This window comes from Taudactylus pleione, unplaced genomic scaffold (assembly GCF_031769625.1).
Source record: "Taudactylus pleione unplaced genomic scaffold, aTauple2 ptg000139l, whole genome shotgun sequence".
NCBI classification, from domain to species: Eukaryota; Metazoa; Chordata; class Amphibia; order Anura; family Myobatrachidae; genus Taudactylus; species Taudactylus pleione.
In genome coordinates, this window is record NW_028284541.1 from 3,818,827 (window position 1) to 3,842,982 (window position 24,156).

A 24,156-nucleotide genomic window follows, 5' to 3' on the forward strand; every position below is an offset into this window, starting at 1 on the left:
TCATCTAGTGGATGTGTGCCTTTACAGGTGCGCCACACCAGTCAAACTCCCCAACTGCCACTGTCCCAGGAGCAGGTCAAACGCACGGCCGTGGGTGAAGGGCTGGGCACGTGGAGCCAGAAATTTAAAGCTACAGTAGATCACACATGCATAGTGTGACTGAAAAACGAAACTAGTATTAATTTATTAAAAAAATGTAAAAATAAAAAGATATATTACTATTCTCCATGTGAATTTTTTGTATATTTTTTTTTTAATTCAGAACTGTTTTTTGGAACAATGATTGCTTGGCATGGGGAAGTTTTTCTCATACCATGCGACATACTTGCTGACTTTTGGGCTGCCCCCACCGGGTCAGCACTGTGTGCGGCATGACACGACAGAAGGTGTCCGGTGCTGGAGGTATGGTGATGCGTTCCCATCACGATGATGGCCCTGCCCTCAGCTAAACACTGCTGTGATTACCAAATTGCATCATCGACTGCCTGTACCACCCACTTCAGCCGAGAAGTGGGCGCACGCAGCTGAGGTGGCGGACGGCTCCGGGAAACTTGCCCACTCATCTGGGCGGCCGGGAGCACTACTTCGGTTTTGGGAAACCTCCCGTGAGTAAGCAAGTATGCCATATGCAGCCAGGCAAATATTTTTTCTGGGTGGGGCTACCTTTATAGGAAAGATTCCTGGACTGCACACCCTGAATATATATAATGGGAGGTGCTACCTGTTGAGACTTCTTGCAGGCACAGGAACAGACAAATCACAGGTGCACAACTCCAAATTATTAATTATATATATATATATATAAAAATACATTATGCAATAAAATGTTGCAATCAATAGAGGTTTTTAGCATAATCATGGCCAAGGTTATGGGTCTACCCACCATATCCAGGTAACCTCTATAGGGTAGGTCCCTAACATACTAGGGTTCAAATCCAGAGCGCAGGACTTTTTAGGGGTGTCCTGTGCTCTGGATTTGAACCCTAGTATGTTAGGGACCTACCCTAAAGAGGTTACCTGGATATGGTGGGTAGGCCCATAACCTTGGCCATGATTATGCTAAAGACCTCTATTGATTGCAAAATGTTATTTCATAATGTATTTATATATAATCAGTAATTTGGAGTTGTGCACCTGTGGTTTGTCTGTTCCTGGGGCTACCTTTAGTAAATTTACTCCTAGGGATGATTTGAAGATATCAACATCGTAAAAATTCTTTGTAGTTACAATAACTGCAGGTACTGTTGTAGAGGGTGGTATTTTAAAGGAATAGAAGTATCATGTTTTATTAGGGAGCCAGAAAAAAAACACCAATGTTTTCCCAGAAGTAAATAATTGTCTAGCCATTGTGGAATGGTGGGAAACTTAATTATAATATTAAAGCAAAGCTGTATTATAGATAGAGGATGTCACGCTTACGTTCCCGGGATCCTCAGCCGGAGGGCTCGAAGCCGGGGCCCTGGGGGATGGAGATAGCAGAAGACGGGGGGCCTGTATATATGTCTTCCTCATCCACTAGCACTGGAGGTTGACGAGACCTGACCAAAAGTGCGGAGTCTAACTTATCGGGAGGTGTTTGGTTTTGGGCTTAGCTGCACCCTGCAAGCAGGTTGCGGCCCTTTGGTCAGGTATCCGGTACTAGCGGACACAGGAAGACCTAGAAGAGGTGATGGGAGAGTATATAATAGCTCTGACACTCAGGGAGAGTCACAGTCGCAGGTAGCGAACAAGTGCACTGGGGATGCAGACGCAAATAGAGGTTACAAGTGCACAGAGGATCGGGACGCGGGTAAATGTAGTAAGTGCACTAGGGATCCAGACACAGGGTAAATGTAGTAAATGCACTGGGGATCCAGACACGGGTAAATGTAGTAAATGCACTGGGGATCCAGACACGGGTAAATGTAGTAAGTGCACTGGGGATCCAGACACGGGTAAATGTAATAAGTGTACAGGGGATCCAGACACGGGTAAATGTAGTAAGTGCACTGGGGATCCAAACACGGGTAAATGTAGTAAGTGTACAGGGGATCCAGACACGGCTAAATGTAGTAAGTGTACAGGGGATCCAGACACGGGTAAATGTAATAAGTGTACAGGGGATCCAGACACAGGTAAATGTAATAAGTGTACAGGGGATCCAGACACGGGTAAATGTAGTAAGTGCACTGGGGATCCAGACACAGGTAAATGTAATAAGTGCAATGGGGATCCAGACACGGGTAAATGTAGTAAGTGCACTGGGGATCCAGACACGGGTAAATGTAGTAAGTGCACTAGGGATCTAGACATGGGTAAATGTAGTAAATGCACTGGGGATCCAGACACGGGTAAATGTAGTAAATGCACTGGGGATCCAGACACGGCTAAATGTAGTAAATGCACTGGGGATCCAGACACGGGTAAATGTAGTAAGTGTACAGGGGATCCAGACACGGGTAAATGTAGTAAGTGTACAGGGGAACCAGACACGGGTAAATGTAGTAAGTGCACTGGGGATCCAGACACGGGTAAATGTAGTAAGTGCACTAGGGATCCAGACACGGGTAAATGTAGTAAATGCACTGGGGATCCAGACACGGGTAAATGTAGTAAGTGTACAGGGGATCCAGACACAGGTAAATGTAATAAGTGCAATGGGGATCCAGACACGGGTAAATGTAATAAGTGTACAGGGGATCCAGACACGGGTAAATGTAGTAAGTGCACAGAGGATCTAGACACGGGTAAATGTAGTAAGTGCACTGGGGATCCAGACACGGGTAAATGTAGTAAGTGCACTGGGGATCCAGACACGGGTAAATGTAATAAGTGCACTGGGGATCCAGACACGGGTAAATGTAGTAAGTGCACTCGGGATCCAGACACGGGTAAATGTAGTAAGTGCACTAGGGATCCAGACACGGGTAAATGTAGTAAATGCACTGGGGATCCAGACACGGATAAATGTAGTAAGTGCACTGGGGATCCAGACACGGATAAATGTAATAAGTGTACAGGGGATACAGACACGGGTAAATGTAGTAAGTGCACTGGGGATCCAGACACGGGTAAATGTAGTAAGTGCACTGGGGATCCAGACACGGGTAAATGTAGTAAATGCACTGGGGATCCAGACACGGGTAAATGTAGTAAGTGCACTGGGGATCCAGACACGAGTAAATGGAGTAAATGTACTGGGGATCCAGACACGGGTAAATGTAGTAAGTGCACTAGGGATCCAGACATGGGTAAATGTAGTAAATGCACTGGGGATCCAGACACGGGTAAATGTAGTAAATGCACTGGGGATCCAGACACGGGTAAATGTAGTAAGTGCACTGGGGATCCAGACACGGGTAAATGTAATAAGTGTACAGGGGATCCAGACACGGGTAAATGTAGTAAGTGCACTGGGGATCCAAACACGGGTAAATGTAGTAAGTGTACAGGGGATCCAGACACGGGTAAATGTAATAAGTGTACAGGGGATCCAGACACAGGTAAATGTAATAAGTGCAATGGGGATCCAGACACGGGTAAATGTAGTAAGTGCACTAGGGATCCAGACACGGGTAAATGTAGTAAATGCACTGGGGATCCAGACACGGCTAAATGTAGTAAATGCACTGGGGATCCAGACACGGGTAAATGTAGTAAGTGTACAGGGGATCCAGACACGGGTAAATGTAGTAAGTGTACAGGGGAACCAGACACGGGTAAATGTAGTAAGTGCACTGGGGATCCAGACACGGGTAAATGTAGTAAGTGCACTAGGGATCCAGACACGGGTAAATGTAGTAAATGCACTGGGGATCCAGACACGGGTAAATGTAGTAAGTGTACAGGGGATCCAGACACAGGTAAATGTAATAAGTGCAATGGGGATCCAGAACTCTGGGAAGATCCAAAGGGATTCTGGAAATTAGAGAGCAAGTCTTGGAAGTGGTGACTTCACTAGAACCATCACAGAGACAAGGTGAAGTAATAAAACAAAACAAGAGTATTTGCATACAGCCATCCTGTAATATTAAAATTTGTAAAAAAATATAAAGAGAAAATAAAAATGTCAGTGTAAGAGATATAACACTGCTCACCTGCATCTGTTGAGGGTGGAGTGAGAGACTCAGGACTGTCATCTTCTGGTTCTGAAACCATTACTGTTGGAACCATGTCAGAGCCTGGCTTTAAGCCTACGTCAGATAGATCCTGGCTAGTATCAATAAAGTCACTTTCAAAGGACGATTCTGTCCCAGTAAGGGTAATTTTTACTGGAGATGCTTTAGCATTTCTGGTTCCTGTGTTACTATACAATCCCATGTTGTCACCTGGTTCCTCCATGTATGGTGCGAATGAGAGGTCTTCATATACTTGGTCATTATATGGGTCCTTTTGCCAAGTGTTTGTGGAACCATCAGGCATACGTCCTTTGGGAGAAAACTCGTATGCAAATGGGCCTGCCTTTCCCTCATCGACTTCTTGTTCTGGTGACCGTTGTGGTTTAATATCTGGAGACCTGCGGATGTCAATATACTTGTAGGCTTCCAGTTTATCATCTTCCATGGGGTCTGACAATGTTTTGATCACATCCTTACTTTCTGCAGGTGTCATCTCAATCCCCGAATCAGAGCTAAACAAGCCACGAGACTCAAATATTGGCATGTCTTGTGAATGGTAACCAAAGCACAGTTCCTCATTGTCTAAGCGAGTGCCACCATCCTCCTTCTTCAGAATCCCTGTGAAGTAAGTGGAGTCAGGCTGTGCCATATAGCGCTCATCTGATGTCAGAGAAGTGTAAAAGGCTCCGTCTCCACCGGCTGGTACCTTCTTGGAGTTTGCGTAATCTAAAATCACAACATAAAAAGAAAATAACCTGGTTATTAAAATAACTGCCAGTTGTTCTAAAGTTAACATATACAATATAAAATACAGACTGGCAATAAATACATTGTCTACTGAATTTGGTAATATGGATAAAACAGTCTCCTCTCTTGTAAATTACACTACTCTCAATAAGAGTTTTAGGGGCCTATTTATTAACATTATTTTTACTAAAATAATGTGAAAAAGGGTGTTTTCACACCCTTTTCACATTATTTTAGCATCACCTACAGTTACTAAAGAACAATTGGAGTAGAATTCGTAAAATTCTACTCCAACCCCTAATTATCACTTATTTTTAGTAAGCAGACAGCATTACCCATAATTCTAATGGGAAATGTGATCCGACCAAAGTTACTAAAAATAAATTGTGAAAAAATACAGGGGAAAGCCCTGTGATAATAATGCCACTTGGAGGTGGCGTTATCCAGGGTTTCCCTCGGTTACCGGACTCCTGCTCCGCTCTAAAGTGCAGAGCAAAGCCAGGAGCCGGCCCCAGTGATCAGCTGTGTGGTCTAAACAGACCACACGCTGATTCACTGTAAAAAAAAGTAGAAAAAAAAAAACAAACTTACCTGAGTCCAGGGACCGGAGTTCAGGGCTCTGATGATGTCCTCCTTCCGGTAAGCTGGTCTCCCATGTTGCACTAGGGCCCGGTCGTCACCTGACAGGGCCGCAGTGTAGTACGGGATGTCAGCTGACCGGAGCTACAGAGGACATCACCGGAGGCCCGATAACTGCAGGTAAGTGTAATTAAGGGAGAGGTGGTTGCGGGGGGGTGTCTGCGATCGTGGCGGCGGGGCTTAGCACCAGGGGGCGTAGCAGCGGCGGCTGGTCAGCGCATGCGCGGAGCACTTGTCACGGTATTTTTTTTCGAAAATACCGTGATAAGGTTCCAGAGGGGATTCGCAGGGACAGAACTTTATTGCAAGCTCTGTCCCTGCAAGGGATTTGTAGTAAATCCCTGTGATATTGCTTGAATTCGCATTGCGAATTCAGTCGGTAATATCACACTACAATCTGCATTACAAATGCGGATTGTAGTAAATAGAGCCCTTAATAACAATTATTTCATTTAATCCAAGTTAGTAATATTTAATGTTAGGTAACCATATCAGAGTAGTTGCAAGTTCCAAGCATTTACGTTTATTTTGGCTTAACCACCAAACTCTGCAGTTTGTTTCAGTATAGTCTCCATTTTCATGATTAATACAATAAGCCCTACAAGCTGTATCATCTGCCGAGCCTCAGAACTGACGACCTACACACAGTGGGACTGAGTCTGAGTTGGGCGGTTCTCTGTGCACGGGAACCTGGCCTGTTTCTGCTGGGTCTCTTGTACCTAGCATGGGACTGGTGTACGTGCTAATACTAATAACGATGGTTGAGGCAACTGGTGTGAAATGAATGGGTGGCACGGGTTTTCCGTCTACAGATGCATAAACCCCAGCATTAACCCTAAAGGAATCTCGCATTAGTATTAGGTAGTAAATAAGGCTTCCGTGGTTGCCTGCAGCTACAGCCACTTGCGCGCGTCTCAGAATCAGCCCCAGCATGTCTGCAGCCCTGGACCGCTGAGATGTGCTCATTTATTGTTATGATCAATCCACCATTTTTCTTATAGAAAAATCAAACAAAGAGTGGACACCACTGCACTCTGCATAAAAAGTCTACAACAGAGTGGGCCACAGAGGAACATACATGGTCTACAGTGAGGGAAAGGGTTCCAAAATCCTCTCTCATTCATTGTCTCTAAGTATGCCTATAGGGTACATATTCAGGTTGGATCGCACAGCTACGTTCGCACGCAACCGGTTGATGTTTGTGCCATGCGCATGCATCGCAATGCGAGTGCGCGAACGGGCCGCTGCAATCGGGAAGCGTTCGCAGTGAGCACGCAGTCCAATAGCATAGTGATTGACATGAAGTGACCGTTTAGGGCTGGAGAGGGGGGATGGTCAGAGAAATGCAGGCGTGCCTGTGCGTTTGAACGCTGTTACAGGGGCGTGCATAATTAAGCCACTGCGATTGCATACGCTGGCAGAGGTCTAGATGGCGACAGGAAGTTTAGCAGTTTGTGAGGTAGGGTCAAGTCAAGCACAACTGTGCGAACGGTTCCGATGTTACCGATGTTTTCGCTGACTTGTGGATGCACGTCATGGGAAGAGGGCGGCTTTATACAGTGATGGGCGTCTTGGTATAGTGCTGTGGTTGCCTTGCGATTGCATTCATTAGCATATTTTCGCAGCTGGCGGGTGCGTACAGCCCATAGACCACACCACACTACAGAAGATCTCTGATACTGCTTCCGACCAATGATAGAGAACTCATGGGGAAAATTTACTTTAATCCACATTTGGTAGTCCTGCCATAAAATAGCTCTACAGTATTATGGTGAAGTGTAGCCAACCTTATTAGTGATATCACCTAAGTTCCTTTCTCTAAACTCCCTAGTTCCCTTCTTCTAGGTATGCCACTAGGTGGTTTGGATAAACACTCTGATAAATTATCCATGAAAATTCCCAACATGGAAAGATGCTTGATCGCCAATCACTGTAAGCACCCGGACACTCCCATCCAGCACAAGATTTTCAACAAGATATGGAATTTGTTTAAAACAAAAGACCGTCCTCTCAAAGGGATCTTTCTCAGGGACTTAAACTTACTTTCCTCATTATTTGTAGTGATGTGTACATGCTACACCCTACCAGCTCACTGTACCTGAAATTCGGTGTCTGATACCGCTGAGTATTCTAGCTTTTGAGAATCAGATCTCATTCTACCAGGGGTCCTGGATTTGGCTTTAGTCTTCTAGCGCTCGCCCCTGCACCACCAGTCCAATCCCTATCAACAACATATCTCTACATCCTATATTATCCTTTAGTGCCAGTCTCAACCATAAGTCACTGGAATAAGCTGGGTACATACCTAAAAGATATATCTGCAGATCGATTGATCTGCAGATATATCTGATAATGATGGTTGTTCATACACACTGAACTACCATCATCTATAATCTAGCCGAGGGTCCTGCTGGACGGGGGTCACGGTGCGGCTCCCTCCCCGGTGGTCTCTGCAGCAAGTGTATGAGCGGTCAGCTGACCGCCCGTACACACAGCATGATGAGCAGATATAATTGCCATTGGCTGCTTTGCACAGCTAACGGGATATGTCTCTGAACGACATTGTTCAAAGACATATTGTCTGTACACACTGGTCGACGTGCACAGGACATATTGAACGGCCGATATGTCTGCCAGTGTGTACCCAGCATAACTCATATAAATACATACAAAGCTGTCTTGCTTGTTATTGTATGGTTACTGATTAATAAACTCCCCATCACCAGATGTATGTCCTCCCACTCCCAGTGTAGTGCAAATCAGTAATCATAACAATATTGAAATAACAACACTGAGACTTGCTCAAGGGGAAAGAAAGGTCAGCTTTTAATTATTTTCCTATTTAAAACTATAAATGGCTATTTAAACTAGCAGATACTAAAAAATGCTAACAATGCTAAGTGACTAAGAAGAGGAAAAGACAGATAAAGAATGGTGGCACCGAAAGAACGGCCCCATAATGCAAGATCCACCAACTGCCACTCCATACTTGACCCGTACCAAAATGGGAGGCGGCCAGCCAGCCCATTACCGCGCCCAAGGTATCCACCTCCCGCCCCAATGACACAACATGAGCTCACCTGGAGCGAGGGTACCGCTGACCCCAGTAGGGAAGAATCAGCCTAAGCCATGTATTAGGGGAGGGAGAGCACCTGAAGCTCCATAGACAGATGGCGACTGCAACTGTTCTTTCCCGCCAAACGCCAAAGCTGACACCACTCATAAATCGAAAACACAGGAATGGTGGGCGGGGAACAAACCAAAGGTCTGCTAGAACAATCTCCCTGAAACCCCACCCCCCAGCATCCTTCCTATAGGCTGACCCAACTCACCCTATCCCCTATCACTGCCTAGTAACAAAAACTTAACCCTCTATAGCCCGTAGTCAGACATACTGGCTTGGGTGTTTAATTTCACTTCTTGCATATTCCGTCTTAATGACTTGTGTACCAGCATATACAACTGATATTTTCTCTTTCCCTGCCTACCGCTATTTGACTACATTTGAAAATACAAATAAAGTTTTTATTTTTTTTATTTAAAAACAAGTTTACAGTATTCTCATATTAATCTGGTCAGATACATAAAAAAAATCAGTTATTACATAACAGACCTCAACTGAGATTGTGGGACAGATTCAATTAGCTGTGAGCTCCAGGTGATGCCTAGGGCACATCCAGGTATTATGGTAGGTAAATAAATGCTTATTTTTGCTTGTACCTCTATGGGATGTGAGCAAAAACCTAGCATCACGTGGTATCTCATCACCTACAGACTCCCACAGCTAATTGGATCAGCCCGTGTGTTATAAAGACTACATTTACGTGATAATACCACTTGCCATGTGCTTTCTTACAATTATTGCATGCCCCTTTTCTGGCTCGTGCATATATCCTGATCTACAGTGCCAAAAAGTTGGGAGGTTAGGCTACGATTAGAGCTAGGCTACAGTTAGGGTAGGCCGCAGGTAGGGTTAGCTACTATTGCTACATTTGAACCATTGACATGCATAATATCGACATGTTGAACGTAGTCGACATAGTGAATATTCACATTACAACTGTCTGTCAACATTCAGACCATGTCAACATTCTCGTGTCAACATGGTGAATACGGACATTATGAATGTCAATCTCATATACCACATCCATTAAAAGTTTATTATAAAAGTTTATTATATTTTATAATGTTTGTTATTTTAACTGTTTTTATCATCATCCTTTTTTAGCCTATTCTAAAAAAAAGTTCCTATGGCCACACTGAATAAAATTTCATGTGCTAACTACTGCAAAAATAAAATTTCAACAACTGAGCAGCTGTAAGCACCATCTCCACCTAACTTATCAGTGTCCACTGCAGGACACGGGGTACCACACATTCCCTGCTTAACACTAAATTCGTCTGCACATGCTAAATCTCCTACCACCTGCAATGCAACAAGCAAAAGGACCACTATATTTATAGACAAAAATCAGGGTCTGATTCTGAATCAGAAGCAGCGGCGTATATGTGTGTGCGTATTTTGCAGCAGTCAGCCTGTGACTTTATGCTAATACTAGTATAAGCCTTTCCCTTGGTGTATATCCTTGCTTCTGAAGGTGCAAGAATTGAAACCCCCACTTTGTGTGCACCATTGAAACTTGCACCAGCCCCATGTTAGACATAGTTGCCGACTTTCTGGCTGCTCCTTCCGGGAGGGAGCAGCCAGATCGGCAGGGCAGCGGGGGGCGTGTCTGGATGGGTGCCTGATGTTCGTAGGCATGATGGGGGCGGGGTCACGAGATTGCATCATTTTGGCCCCGCCCCCGCTACACAATGCCGATAATACATGCCAATACGTCACTGGCCGCCCTCGCAGCTGGGGTTAACAGTAAATTGCGGCGGGTGTTGGGGGGGATCGGAGGGAGGCTTGCCTGCCTTTCCGGGGGGCTGGGACCTGCACCCGATTATCGGGAGGCTCCCGGCCAAATCGGGATGGTAGGCAACCCTGATGTTAGGTGCAGAATCTCCACCACAGTATGGCCTCCAGTGTAAGCTATTTAGCGTCTGAGGTCACAACCAGTTGTGCGACCCGCCTCGACACTCCCATCTGTGCGTCTGAATGGCCACCTCCCAGTCACAGGAATGCCCTGTACATTTCCAATACATTTCTGAGACATCTCAATTGCTACTGCAAATCTGCCTACTCTCACCGTGGGATGCATGCGATGTGCGACTTTTTATCTACTTAGATATACAGTGTATGCGCAGTTGAAAAACATTGACCATTTGGGCCAATATCGCCACTGTGTCCTCAGCAAGTAAAGGCTCTGTTTAACTCTGTACCTTAAGATCTTTTTACCAAATGAAGACATCATAGATTGAGTTAAACGTGTTCACACAACATGCTGTAACCAACAGCTTAATCCGTGATTGCTTGGTCTCAAGGAGAAAAGCAATCACTGCCTAATCAGCCAGGATACTGATTAGGGGAGTTAGTGGCCTCTCCTGCTGTTATTGCCCAGCGGGTTTAGTGCATGGCAGTTGTCTATGACGCTGCTTTTCCATGGTCAACCAGAGACTTTGATCCTACCCTGCTTTGTCTTGCAGGTCTGCAGTTTTATCTGTTCCCATTTCCTTATTATATGGCGCTGATTCTGAGCCGTGTTAGGAATGCGGATGGATTGCAAACGGAATGCTGATGTGAATATACTGTACGTACGTCTTAATGAGTAAGCATCGCACTGCTCCATTGTTTTTCTACGTGAAAGCAGCGGTCATCATTATGATTAGCACTTACACTTACCCCATGCTGGGTACAAGGGATACGACTTAAATAAGCTTCCCCTCGGCCTATCCATGACTCAGAAAAGGTGCCCAGTTGACACCCACAAACGCCACTTTCACTGACAGAGAAATGTCAGTGATCCATTCGCTCAAAATCACCTGGAGATACGTAAGGAATCGGATGCATGTGGCCCCTACGGGGGATGTGCAGTTTGCGAAGAAAGAAAAATGAGCAAGCTGTGGCCGTGTTCGGTGTGTGACTCAGATCGAGGCCCTTATATCTCTGTATAGTGAGGTCATATCAATATAAAGATCACCAGATTTTCCATTGTTTTTTTTTATTATTCCTTTACAAACAAAGTGTTCCTCTATGCTCCCTAATCACATGGAAGAGAGCACATACCACGTACATACTATAGCAATGTGCAAGCTGATACCTCAACGTGGCCTCCAAGTCAATTTCAAACTGTGCTATGGTCTTTCCAGGGCCAGCCCACGTTGTACCTCACAGCTCTATCACCATGAGGTATTAGGGAAGCCCTCTGGGAGAAAGCATAGTGCACATATATGCTCATATTTATTACTGGCATACACTTACATCTGAAAAGTTGTGTCGGGGCAATGGCGGCTCCTTTCTGTCTGGCCGGGGGGGTCTGTTATAGTGCGCATGTCCAATCCCTTTCATGCGCACAACTTAGTAAACTGGCTGGCTTCTAGGGACTGCATCGGCTGAAGCCCCTATCAGATTTGTCATGCCCCTTACCCATAAGGCCAAGACACTTTTTCAGACACTTCCCTCTATTTTATCTGCAGTTTTTAATTTAGAAACAGTGGATAAAGCTAATTATTTATCTGATATGTAGCTGCATGACATAAGATAGGTACATACTTGTCCAAACCTCCGGGGATCCAACTCCAGACCAGACTGTTGACACAATCCTACTGGAAACCTGAATGCAGATTCAACACCCAAGATACACCTGTCCAATTTTCAGATGATCTTAGATCTGCATTTACTAGAACTATCTACTAAAAGGATTGTGTCACTGTACATACCCTTCCAATCTTTGGCACACTAGTTGACACTCACAGGCAAAGGCTTAGCTATAGTAGGTGCAGAGAATTGGGCTACTACTGGCTCAGGCCACCTCTAGGGCCCGGCCCTTTCCCTGCACCGAGTTACACTGCCATCTCCTGAGGCCCGGCTTCTCTATTCTCACCAGAGTGCTGCTGAATGGGATCTGGGCCCAGAGCTGATCTAAGCTACAGCCGTCTCTAGCTGCTGCCTGCATGCATTGTGATGTCACAGTGCAGGTCACAGCCCTATATAAAGGATGACCAGCTACTGGCAGCCATTTTGTGGTGACATTTAGTCCCTACATTGATACTCTCTGAGTAGTTCCTGCTTTATATAAGCGACTTTGGATCATGACGACTGATATGGACTTTGGATTACATCTTCCAATAAGGTCCAGAACTGCAACATCTTCAGAAAAAGGATCTGAATAACATCTTCGGGTAAGGACTATTTAACAAATTTTAGCCTGTCACCCTTACCCCTTCAGACACCTCCCTCTATTTTATCTGCAGTTTTTCATTTTGAAACAACGGATAAAGCAAATTATTAATCTGATATGTAGCTGCATGACTTAAGATGAGTACACACTTTCCAATCCTCTGAGGATCCAACTCCATTCCAGACTGCTGACACAATCCTACTGGAGACCTGGACACAGATTCAACACCCAGTATATGCCTAACAGACCTGTCCAATATTTCAACTGATCTAAAGGGGCATACACACTAGACGACAAAAGTGAATGATATTGACGATAACGATATTGTTCATATTGTCCAGTGGGTATGCTCAAAACGATGGACGATGCGCGCTCCCGCGGGTCGTCCACAATGTCTGTTGTCGCCCGAACATGCAAGTCAATCTAACAATAACGTCAGGGACTGCATGTTTGAGGAAGTTCAGGGTGACATCACTGAACGATATCGTTAACGATATCGTTCAGTGTGTATTCTCAATGTCGTTTGCCCAGGAGATAAAGGCCAAACACCAACGATATCGCTCATGGAGCATGTCGTCTAGTGTGTATGCCCCTTTAGAAGGCTAAAAGGATTGTGTCACAGCACACACTCTTCCAATCTGTGGCACACCATCTCCCACGCAGAGACAAAAGCGTAGCTACAGTAGGTGCAGAAAATGGGATTGCTACGGAGACTTGGACACAAATTCAACACCCAATATATGCCTCCACACCTGTCCAACTTGCAGCAGATCTCAAATCTGCATCTGCTAGAACAATCTACTGAAAGTATTATTTTACCGTACACACTCTTCCAATCTTAGGCAGACCAGCTGCCACTCACAGGCAAAGGCTTAGCTATAGTTGTAGAAAAAGGGGCTGCTACGGAGCTCAGGCCGTCTCTGGGGCCCGGCCATCTCCATGCACTGAGTTACACAGCCATCTCCTGAGCCCCAGCTATTCTATTCTCACCAGGGTGCTGCTCCAGGGCTTCTGTAGAGCTAAGCTACAGCCATCTCTAGCTACTGTCTGCATGCCTTGTGATATATATAAATGATGCCCAGCTACTGGCAGCCGTTTTGTGGTTACATTTTATACTCTATGACAGGGCCGTAACTAGGGTGATGCGACATGTGCCACGGCACAGTGTACAAGAGGTGCTGTTCGGCGATGCCTGTCAATTTTCTGTTTATAATCATTCTCACTTGTAGCTTCCTCTCCTTTGATCCTCGGCATCTCCTGCCCACCCCTACCTCCTCTGTGGCTGACTCCCCCTCCATGTGGCCACCTCCCCAAGCACCTTAAGTCACATCCTCCTTTTTGTAACGCATACATTTAAAAATATTGTCATACCCGGGACTCGAACCCGCTGCTGATATTTGCTACATATACACAACAAGCAACATTCTTTCTACACCTTCAGCCGGTGTTCTACAGTGCCGGCTCCGGGCTTGTGCACAGCTGTTCTGATGGACAAATATGGAAAGGACAGAAATTCATTGCAAATTATAATATACAAACAATGAATACTGACATTGTTTTTCGGCAAACGAAGATAAATGTTTAATAGACTTTCTATCTCCAAGTCACCTAAAATATTTAACAAATACCTTCTGCCTCTGACAAAAGAAATCTGTGTCTTATAGGCTGAAGAGTGCGCTCTGCGCTATCTCCTTATTGCTGTAGGGTCTCTGGGCCTCTGTCTCCATAGCAACGGAGGTGCGATGACTTCACACAGCGCTCTCTGACCTAATGAGCTACTACATGTCCTCGCGTCTTCCTCCTATGTCCCCCAATAGGGAAGGATGTGCCCAAGTGTCTCCTTGTGCAGACACAGAAAAGAGGGCCTGATTCAGCAAGGAACGAAAGTGAGAGAACGCACGCACTCGGACGATGTTTTCGCACTGCGCATGCACGACCTAGCCAGTGTGATCGAGTAAGCGTACGCAGACCCTTCCGATATTGATTGACAGGAAGTGATGTTTGTGGGTGGTGACGGGGGGTGGTCGGGCGAACCAATGGCGTGCCTGTGCACTGGGACGCCGTTATAGGGGAGTGAATAATTAAGGCAGTGCGGCGGCATACACAGCCAGACGACTTGATGCACGCAGTAAGTGGCCACAATCCTGCACGACATCAGGTCAACCTCTATTGTGCGTATGCTTCCGATGGTTCTCGATGTTTCCGCTGTCTTGCGGACTACTCAGGCTCTGAGTAAAGGGAAGTGGGCGGCATTGTGTAATGCTGGGCATCTGCATCTTATGCTGCTGTTGCCGTGCGTATGCCTTAATTAGCATATATTTGCAGCGGCCGAGTGCGTTCCATACTGAATCAGGCCCATGGTCTGCTATTAACACTGTGTCCCACCTGCTGGGCACTGCACCCATTCCTCTGTTACCGCTGAGTGTATGTACAGGTGTGTGCTCCAACATCGCAAACTACCTGTGTTATCCCACTCCTGGCTGGACCTGTTACACCCTATGTACCTGCATTGTATACCTGCTGCATAAACCCTGCACTGACTTACATGCTGTGTTCTACCTGGTTAATAAACCAACATCCTGATTAAGCTATTCATCGTGTGGACTGTCCTCCCTCACACACCACTGACACCTATCAACACCACGGGTTCTGCCAATACATTTATCATACAGATCTCAATACAAAACCCTCCTGCAAATAAATAATGCAAATAAAAATCACACACTTCTCAATATCAACCATGCCTATCTATCAGTATTGCAATGACTCCACTTGTTAGCAGAGTTGCCAAGTTGGTTAATTTTCAGTTAAATGAGGCAAGATACTGCTGGGGAGTATTTCAATATGAAACTATGGAGCTCATTCAGAGCCGCTCGCTAGATGCGATCGCTCGCCCCCACCGTATGCAAATTCGGCTAAGTGACGGCATGGCAGGCGCTCGCTCAGAAAGGCATAAGCATGCCCACTTTGTGTTGGCGAGCAATCACTTTGTGTCTATAGACGCCTATTAGTGTATGTAGAGACGCCCACTAACGCACGTCATCTCCAGGAAGTGTATTAAAACACTGGTACATCGAGGACCATCGGAAGGGATCGCAGCGCTTGTGGTTGCCTTACCTTACCGCAAGCACCGCGAGAACTTCTGTGATAAAAATAGGCATGTGACGTGTACTATGACGCTGGCTGTTAATTATGCACGCCTCTGAACCGACGTTGAAACACTCAGGCACGCCTGCGTTCATTCCTCCACTCCCCGATTACTACTGCCCTGCCCCTGTTACCACCCACAAACAGCCTCTCCTGTCACGCATTACACTGGGCTGTCTTTGCTGGGTGAGCGAGCGGATTGCGATCACTCCGTGTAGTTCGTGCATACGAGCGAGCGGCCTCTTGCGAGTGGGTCTGAATTAGGGATGTGCAGGCTCGGTTCTACTCGGTTCCGTTCGTTTTTTTTTACCGAATCTTATTGGCTATCCAAAACTCGTGACAGCTGATACCCAATAAGATTCGGTAAAAAAAACCGAACGGAACCGAGTAGAACCGAGCCTGCACATCCCTAGTCTGAATGAGCTCCTATTCTCGATGAAGCCAAGAGCACGCAAAATAAGGCAGCTTCCCCTATGCTAGTGTTCCAATGGCTATTGCCCTTCCTTGTACAAACTCTACAAAGGAATAACCATAGATACATATCAGATTGTTTGTATTTTGGGCCTTTTAAATATGGTTTAACATTTTAACCTTTATGGGTAGTTTTGAGATATGGGTGCAAAGATCAACAAGATGGCTTTGAGATTCCTGTAGTAATTGTAATAAATTCAACTATTTTATAAAATGAAATGAAGTCTTTTGTATTTAGCATAATTTTACAAAGAATTAGCACAGCATAAACAAATATAGACATTGCTACACATTTGTTTGTTTGTGTCGGTGTGTTTTGTTTTTTTAGGGGGGGGGAGAGAGTTGCTTCTAAATGGTAACTGAAATAGTAAATTAATACCAGCTACTATTTAGAGTCACTCTCAATGGGCCCTTACTATAATAAAAAATAATTATTATTTTCTAGCGGGTATTAGAACTATACATATAAAATTAAGATTGTCGTGAAGTTTGTGCAGACAAAGTCAACACTGGCATTAAAGAGTATGTTTTAACTAGCATGTAACACCAATAAAAGCAAGCAACAAAGAGCACGGAAATAAATCTCTTTATTCCAATGACCCAACATCTACTTCTGCTTGCATCCTCTATTTACCCACCAACCCGGAGGTAGAAGCGTTGGTAAAGCAATGCATGCTAACTCATTGTGGTTGATACACTGTACAGAGGGGGTGATTCAAAATCAGACTTGTATGTGTTCAAGCATGCCAGGCAGTGGTACTGTAATAATGCTCGGTAGGTGCCATGCCACCGCGTTGATATTATAAACCCTGTGAGTCGAAAATGGAACATGATCAGTGGATAGAAGAGCAGGAGCAGCAACCAAGTACTATCGTTGCAGCTGCTGCCAGTCATGATGATACTAGTCCTTCAACATCTACTAAAGCCGGTGCACAAGGGCATAGAGGGTCTAAGGAAGGGCACCTTGTAACAACTCGCTATGCTTTACTTTTAACTGCCCACCCTCCAGTGTGTACAAGAAAAGAGTGTTTAGTACAGCTGGGTACCTTGTGAGCGATTGGCGTAGGAGGAACTACAAATTCCATGAGGAAGACCTTTCCTGCCAATTACGTCAAAGTACAGAGACTTCTGTAATAGTGGATTCCAGCGGGGATGAGTTAATATTGTGTGATGATGATTATGTTAATACTGATGAGGTTGAGGATGATAATGACGTCATCTACCCACTGTAGAGAAGAGATCATTAACAAAACAGCACTGTTAGCTGCCTTAAGCCCATTGGTAGCTTGTTTTGGGGGGGGCCCAAACAAACCAAGCACTTCAGCAACAAAAGTGACATTCCTTATCGCTGAAATGCTTGGTTTGTTAAACTGTGCATGTCCTTTTTAATATACATCATAAGGGAGGGTGGGAAGGCCCAAGGACAATTTGTTGCACCACTTTTCTTTTCTGAAACTGCTGTTAGGCACTGTTTCATAGATGTGATATATTCTTTTTAACTACTGTCTGTTTGTGCCGCTGCTCTGTCGCTCAGTAGACAGTTAGCCCGCTGCAGCCTTTGGACAATATTGGTGAACAATATTGTGAACTGTGAGGTGGTCAAAATTGACTGGAAATGAATGTTATTGAGGTTAATAATACTGTAGGAACAAAAACAGGCCCAAATTACATGATTTTAGCTATTTTTAGCATTTTTTTTAAAACCAATACAGATCCAAAACCAAAACATGTGACGGTGGTTTTGCAAAAACAAAACTAAAACATAGATATTATTACAGATCCAAAACCAAAACACAAGGGTCAATGCACGTCTCTAATGCGCATATTAATAGAGGATTTTGCTACTCCTTCAAAGGGATGTAGTCAAAAGGTTGACAATAACAATGTTGATACCACAATGTAGACAGTTATGATGGCATTGTTTAAATGTAAACAGGCAATGTGTCGGCATTCCCAAAATGTGGACAGGTGAAATATCGACACTGTCAGAATGTTGACATTAGGGTTAGGCTGTGGGTGGGAAGGTTAGGCACTTGGGAGAGGTTAGGGTTAGGCTACAGAGGGGGGGGGGATTAGTAAGCACTAGAGGGAGATTTAGGGTTAGAATTAGGGATAGTGAAGAAATACTTACCGGAACGCCGGAGTACAGGAGGTCTGACCCAGAAGTCAGTTACATAATCCCTGGTTCCTGGATGCTGCCATGGAGCCGCTGATATTTCATCACTGTCTACATGAATTTTGACATGGTCGATATCAACAGTATGGTTATATCAACATTCTCCTGTCGACGTGATGAATATTGACATTATGACTGTCGGCATATCATACCTAAACCCATTTGAATATGTAGGAGTCTATGTACTAGTCCTTGGAGAGAGATAAAGTGGACGGAGTTAAAGTACCAACCAATCAGCTCCTAACTAATTTTTCACACAGCCTGTAAAGAGACAGTTAGGAGATGATAGGTTGGTACTTGATCTCTGTATACTTTATATATACCACCATTACAGTTAAGTTGCCCTAGTGATGGCAATAGGCAGGGCTGGTACTATGGAGCTGTTGTTAGTGCTGGATGGGAAGTAACGGAAAAGTGATGCTGTGTGTAATGTCCTCAAAGCATATGTGTAGCAAGACATATGGGGGCTCCAGAGCAAAAAAAAAATCACAGGCCCACCCCCTATGCCCTAACTGTGCAGAGCAGGGTGGCACATTTGCTGACACAGACCCCGCTGGGTCCACCTCTTCTCACTGATCTGGGAGGCATGACCAGAGGTGCAGCCATGGCACCAGTTAAACATTAGGAGCAGCATTGGATAACGGCCACCCGCACTGCCAACCTGACCCTAAACAAGATGAGTTAAGAAAATCATGATCATAACTAGGTGGGCGCGACTGGTGCTGCTGCACTGACCACAGGGCTTTGTGGAGGGCACCGCCGCTGCTCCACAGCCCCTGCATACGCTCAGGGGGCGGAGACAGCACAGGGCGCTCAGAAGCCCTGTTACGCACTGGTGAAGATTACAGTGTATTTGGGGAGGGACTCAAGAGACATGCTTCTGACTGGCATCCTGGCGGCCAATCAAATTAGTTGCCATGCATCTGTCTTTGCAACATACTTGCCTAGTGTTCCCGCTAGGCTGTTTTAATAGGGCAAAATGTGCCCTGCCCTTTTAGCGGTGCAACCCTAAAACAGCCAGCCCTGAGCCTTTTTCACCCACGGGCTGCAGTGTTACGGTGACCAATCATTGCCGGGTGAATAGAGAGCTTGGGGGAAGCCAAGCACCTCCGTAAGTGCTGGGTACACCCTCAAGTGTGACAAATTGGAGGAGTGTCACAATGACAAGCCCCCTCCCTGGCCAGCCACGCCCCTTCCCCCCTCCCCCCCCCCGCAGTCTATCGGGAACACTACTTGCCAGGAGGCTCCAGAAATTGCTCCCGACCACCCAGTAAAGTAGGCAAGTCTCCCACACCTCCCTCCACCGCCCACACCCGGAGGTGGCACATCCTGCTTTGCAGCATTGCTCACACTTCTATCTCAATAGGGGCCCTTCCAATGAGTGCAATCTCCCAATGCAGACCTCGGACTACAAATGGTGCACCACTGCCCTAGCTGTATAAATATGCTATATTTAAGGCTGCATGCATAATAACAGCTGTGACTCAATGCAGAGAAATGTGCCGACACATATAGGCGCACATGCAAATGGACATCTTTTACATTCAACTCTAAGGGGTACATTTATCAAGCTTGGAGAGAGATAAAGTGTAAAGAGAAAGTGTCAACCAATCAACTCCTAACTGTCATTTTTCAAACACAGCCTGTAAAGTGCCAGTTAGAAGCTGATTGGTTAGTACTTTGGGATCCATTTATTAATTAACGCATATGCAATGCAGATGCTCAATGCATCTGAGCATGACATTACCCATTGCAAGATGTGATCATCCTAGTGCAATGTATCAACCGACACATGCAGGGACACGGGCTCTGAAAGGAGCTCACCCCTCCAATGTTCCCAGAGTGCTGCCGGGGCTACTGCCCCACCCACCATTGCCGAGGTGGGTTACGGGGGAACCCTCTCCCGGCTAATTATGCGAGATGTAGCTCATAGGCTGCAGCGGCTAACGCCATCTTCAGATGGCATTAGCTGCGGGGTCCAACATCCGGGAATCGCTAGGGGGGATGCATCTGCCAGCAGGAATGGAGGGATTGCAGCAGATATTGGAGATAACTGATGTGGTCCCTCTGTCATACATCTGGGGAAAATGTAGTATATGCGGTTAACTCCCAGGTGTTTTCAGGGATTAAGCCGCAAATAAACAATGATAAATGGACCCAAATATCTTTCTCCACTTTATCTCTCTTCACGCTTTGATAAATCTCCTCCTAAATCACCCCCACATTTCTGGTACAAGTTGGACAACCCACACTAATTGGTAGTGCCATCAAGGCAGCTTCTTGGGGCGTTCCACCAGTGCGGTTGAAAAGAAGCGCCACCCCATAGAGGGTGCAGTCCTCCCAACTGTCCCAATTCCACCAGCGGGCCGAAGTCTCAGGAGGTTTGGGACACGCACCAACACAGCTCTGCTTTACTAAGCAGAGAGCTGTGGTGTCGGTGAAGCTGAATGGATGCTACGTGCATGCGCGCGGCGTCCATTCATTGCAGGGAAACTGCTGTGAGCAGCCCAGCTGCTGACTGAGTGCTGGGCTCGCCCCCAGCATTGCGTGAAATGGGAGGCATGCATACGGGCATGCCCCCAAATTACGTACTGTAGGGGACGTGATCTATGGAAATTAGGTCACACCCCTTTTTGAAAACGCTCATCGCTGCGCGCAGGGTGGAGGACGGGCGCTAACCATTACTGGCACAGGGTGCAGCTTCACTACTGTTAATGGTACGTACACACGGTACGATTAAATTGCACGATATGAACGATAACAATATTGATCATAACGTTATTGTTCATATTGTGCATTTTTCGGTGCCTCCAACCCACCAATGACCTGTGATGCGCGGGCACGTATGGACAATAAAGATGTCGCCCATCGACCGTGAATGCAGGCCAACCTGGTCAATATCTACCAGGTTACTATTGGGACCTATCATCGATCATACACCACACCCAGGAGATCGTCCAGCGATATCGTTATCGCTGACTGTCGTCCCGTGTGTATGCACCATAACAACTCTAATAAGAAATAGATTCTGTATTTTAACTACAAATATTCCATAGAAGTTACAGCACGTTCTCAGTTCCTTTTTGTTTGCAATCATAGCGCAGTGAACAGTCAATCATAGCAAAGACTCTTAAAATCAACTGGGTTATCTTGCAGAGATAAATCTTGCACAACTCTGTCCTGACCTGATTACAAGTAAGGAATAATTCATAAGTCAGCTGAGCTTTCAAGTTCCCCACACTTATCTCTACTGTCCAAAATTATTCCCGTCACATCTGTGCAGTAAACTCACTAGCGGTGTATTTAGTTTTGTGTTGCACTCGAAATGAAACCTATAAATCATATTCAAACATACCTCTACGAATATTGACACGGACACAGTACTGGCGGTTTCATTATTTTGTCAAATGTTATTGACAAAACTGGAACAAAGAGATAGTTACTATAGACCTAAAAATCCACCCCTACCAGACTATCATTAGCTGCAACAAGTGAACTACACTAAAAGGCGAAATGAGCGGTACCAATTTAAAGTGCCACCACACTCGTGGTTTAATTGCCCTCAGGATTAAATTCACAGCCTTCAGTCGAACAAAGGCTCCTCTTGTCCTCTGTACTCAAAAATCCCAACACAATGAGACTTGCCAGGAACAACAGTGATAAGTGGCTAGACTCGAGGAATGGAGACAGAACTGCTGGAAATGAATAAAGGGAACTTTAAAAGCGAAATACGTTGAGAAAGCCGTTTTTAATAAAGTTGCTTCTGTCAACAGATGCTACTAGGGAAACTATCATTTTTTAGTAGATGACAGTGTTCAGTTGTTCTTTTCATGGTAACTACAGATATTGGTACTACATAAAGCTGCTATGTTTACAAGTTAGATTTGAATGATGCCAAAAAATAACCAGCCGTTCATATAACTCCATCTTTGTAACCTGACCTGCTATTCTGGAAAGGATAATGTTATATACCAAGCTTTATAATTCAGTTCTATAGGTCATCCCGAATATAGAGGACTATACAATATGCTGTGTTTCTCAAACTTGATCCTCATGGAACTCTAACAGTGATGTTTTTCAAGGTATCCTCTGGAATAACTAGTACCACCTGTAGATCTATTGTGTTATGCTGGAAGACATATTGCTCTATCGATGAGCGATCTATCGCGAGTGCATCTGTGAGTGTGTATACCTGATATGTCTCAGGTCGGACCTGCAGCACAGCCGATCAGATATATCGGTGCTTATGCATGTGTGTACCCACCAACCGCCTGTACACTTGCTGCAGGGAACGCCAACAGTGACATCACAAATGGGCGGGCAAATTTAAATGGCTGCCTCACATATAAGACTATCTACAACTCTTATCGTACTGCTCTGGACACTGCCAAACAAACATATTTCCAATCTCTTATCTCTGCTCAAGCTTCTAATCCAAAGCGACTTTTTAATACATTTAAACTGCTTCTTACCCCTCCATCATCCAAACCACCTGCTACTATCTGTGCACAAGATCTTGCTTCCTATTTTAGGGACAAGATTGATAAGATCCAAAATGAAATAGTAGGCTCTTCCTCAGCTAGTGACCTGCTCAATTCCCTACCTGAACCCTCTGGCACATTCTCCTCATTTGATCTCACAAACGAAGATGAAGTATCTACACTCTTCTCATCCTCCTACTCTATTACCTCTCCTCTAGATCCTATATCCTCACAAATCAGTAAAGCTTTGTCTCCTGTGCTTATGCCAACCCTAACTAAAATCTGTAATCTCTCTCTCTCTACTGGCAACTTTCCATCACTGTTCAAGCACGCAGTGATTACTCCCATTCTGAAAAAACTAAATTCTGACCCTAGTACTCTCAAATTACCGTCCTATCTCCCAGCTCCCATGCCCCTCCAAGCTACTTGAGAGACTTGTCTACACCCGCCTCACACACTTTCTTAACTCACACAACTTATTGGACCCACTTCAATCCGGCTTTCGTTCCCAACACTCCACAGAGACAGCACTGACTAAGGTAGTAAATGATCTTGTCACTGCCAAGGCTAAAGGCCATTACTCACTCCTAATTCTTCTAGATCTCTCTGCTGCTTTTGACACTGTTGACCACTCTCTTCTCATACAAACACTACAATCCATAGGTCTTAAGGGCACAGCTCTTTCTTGGTTTTCTTCCTACCTATCTGATCGCTCTTTTACTGTTCATTTTTCTGATTCTGCCTCCTCTTCGCTACCTCTATCAGTTGGAGTACCGCAAGGCTCTTTATTAGGTCCTCTGCTATTCTCAATCTATACCACCTCTCTTGGCAAACTAATCCGCTCTTTTGGATTTCAGTACCATCTGTATGCGGATGATACTCAAATCTACCTATCCTCTCCAGATTTATCTCCATCTGTATTGGTCCGTGTCACTGAATGTCTTTCTGCCATTTCATCTTGGATGTCATCTCGCCACCTGAAACTTAATATTTCTAAAACAGAATTAATTATATTTCCACCGGCCAATAACAGTTACCAGTACTGATCTCTCTATCACTGTTGATACCTAGACCATCCACCCCGCCCCACAAGCTCGCTGCCTTGGTGTCATCCT

The 24,156-nt window shown here is 45.2% G+C and overlaps 1 protein-coding gene across 1 annotated transcript in view; it reads right to left on the reverse strand.

Moving 5' to 3' along the window:
- Positions 1-24,156, reverse strand: part of RTN1 (reticulon 1) — a 228,157-nt gene that overhangs the window by 123,076 nt on the left and 80,925 nt on the right. The window contains exon 2 of the mRNA XM_088473717.1: positions 4,077-4,823. Within this exon, the coding sequence (XP_088329843.1) occupies positions 4,077-4,823 (747 nt within the window). The remainder of the gene's footprint in view (positions 1-4,076; positions 4,824-24,156) is intronic.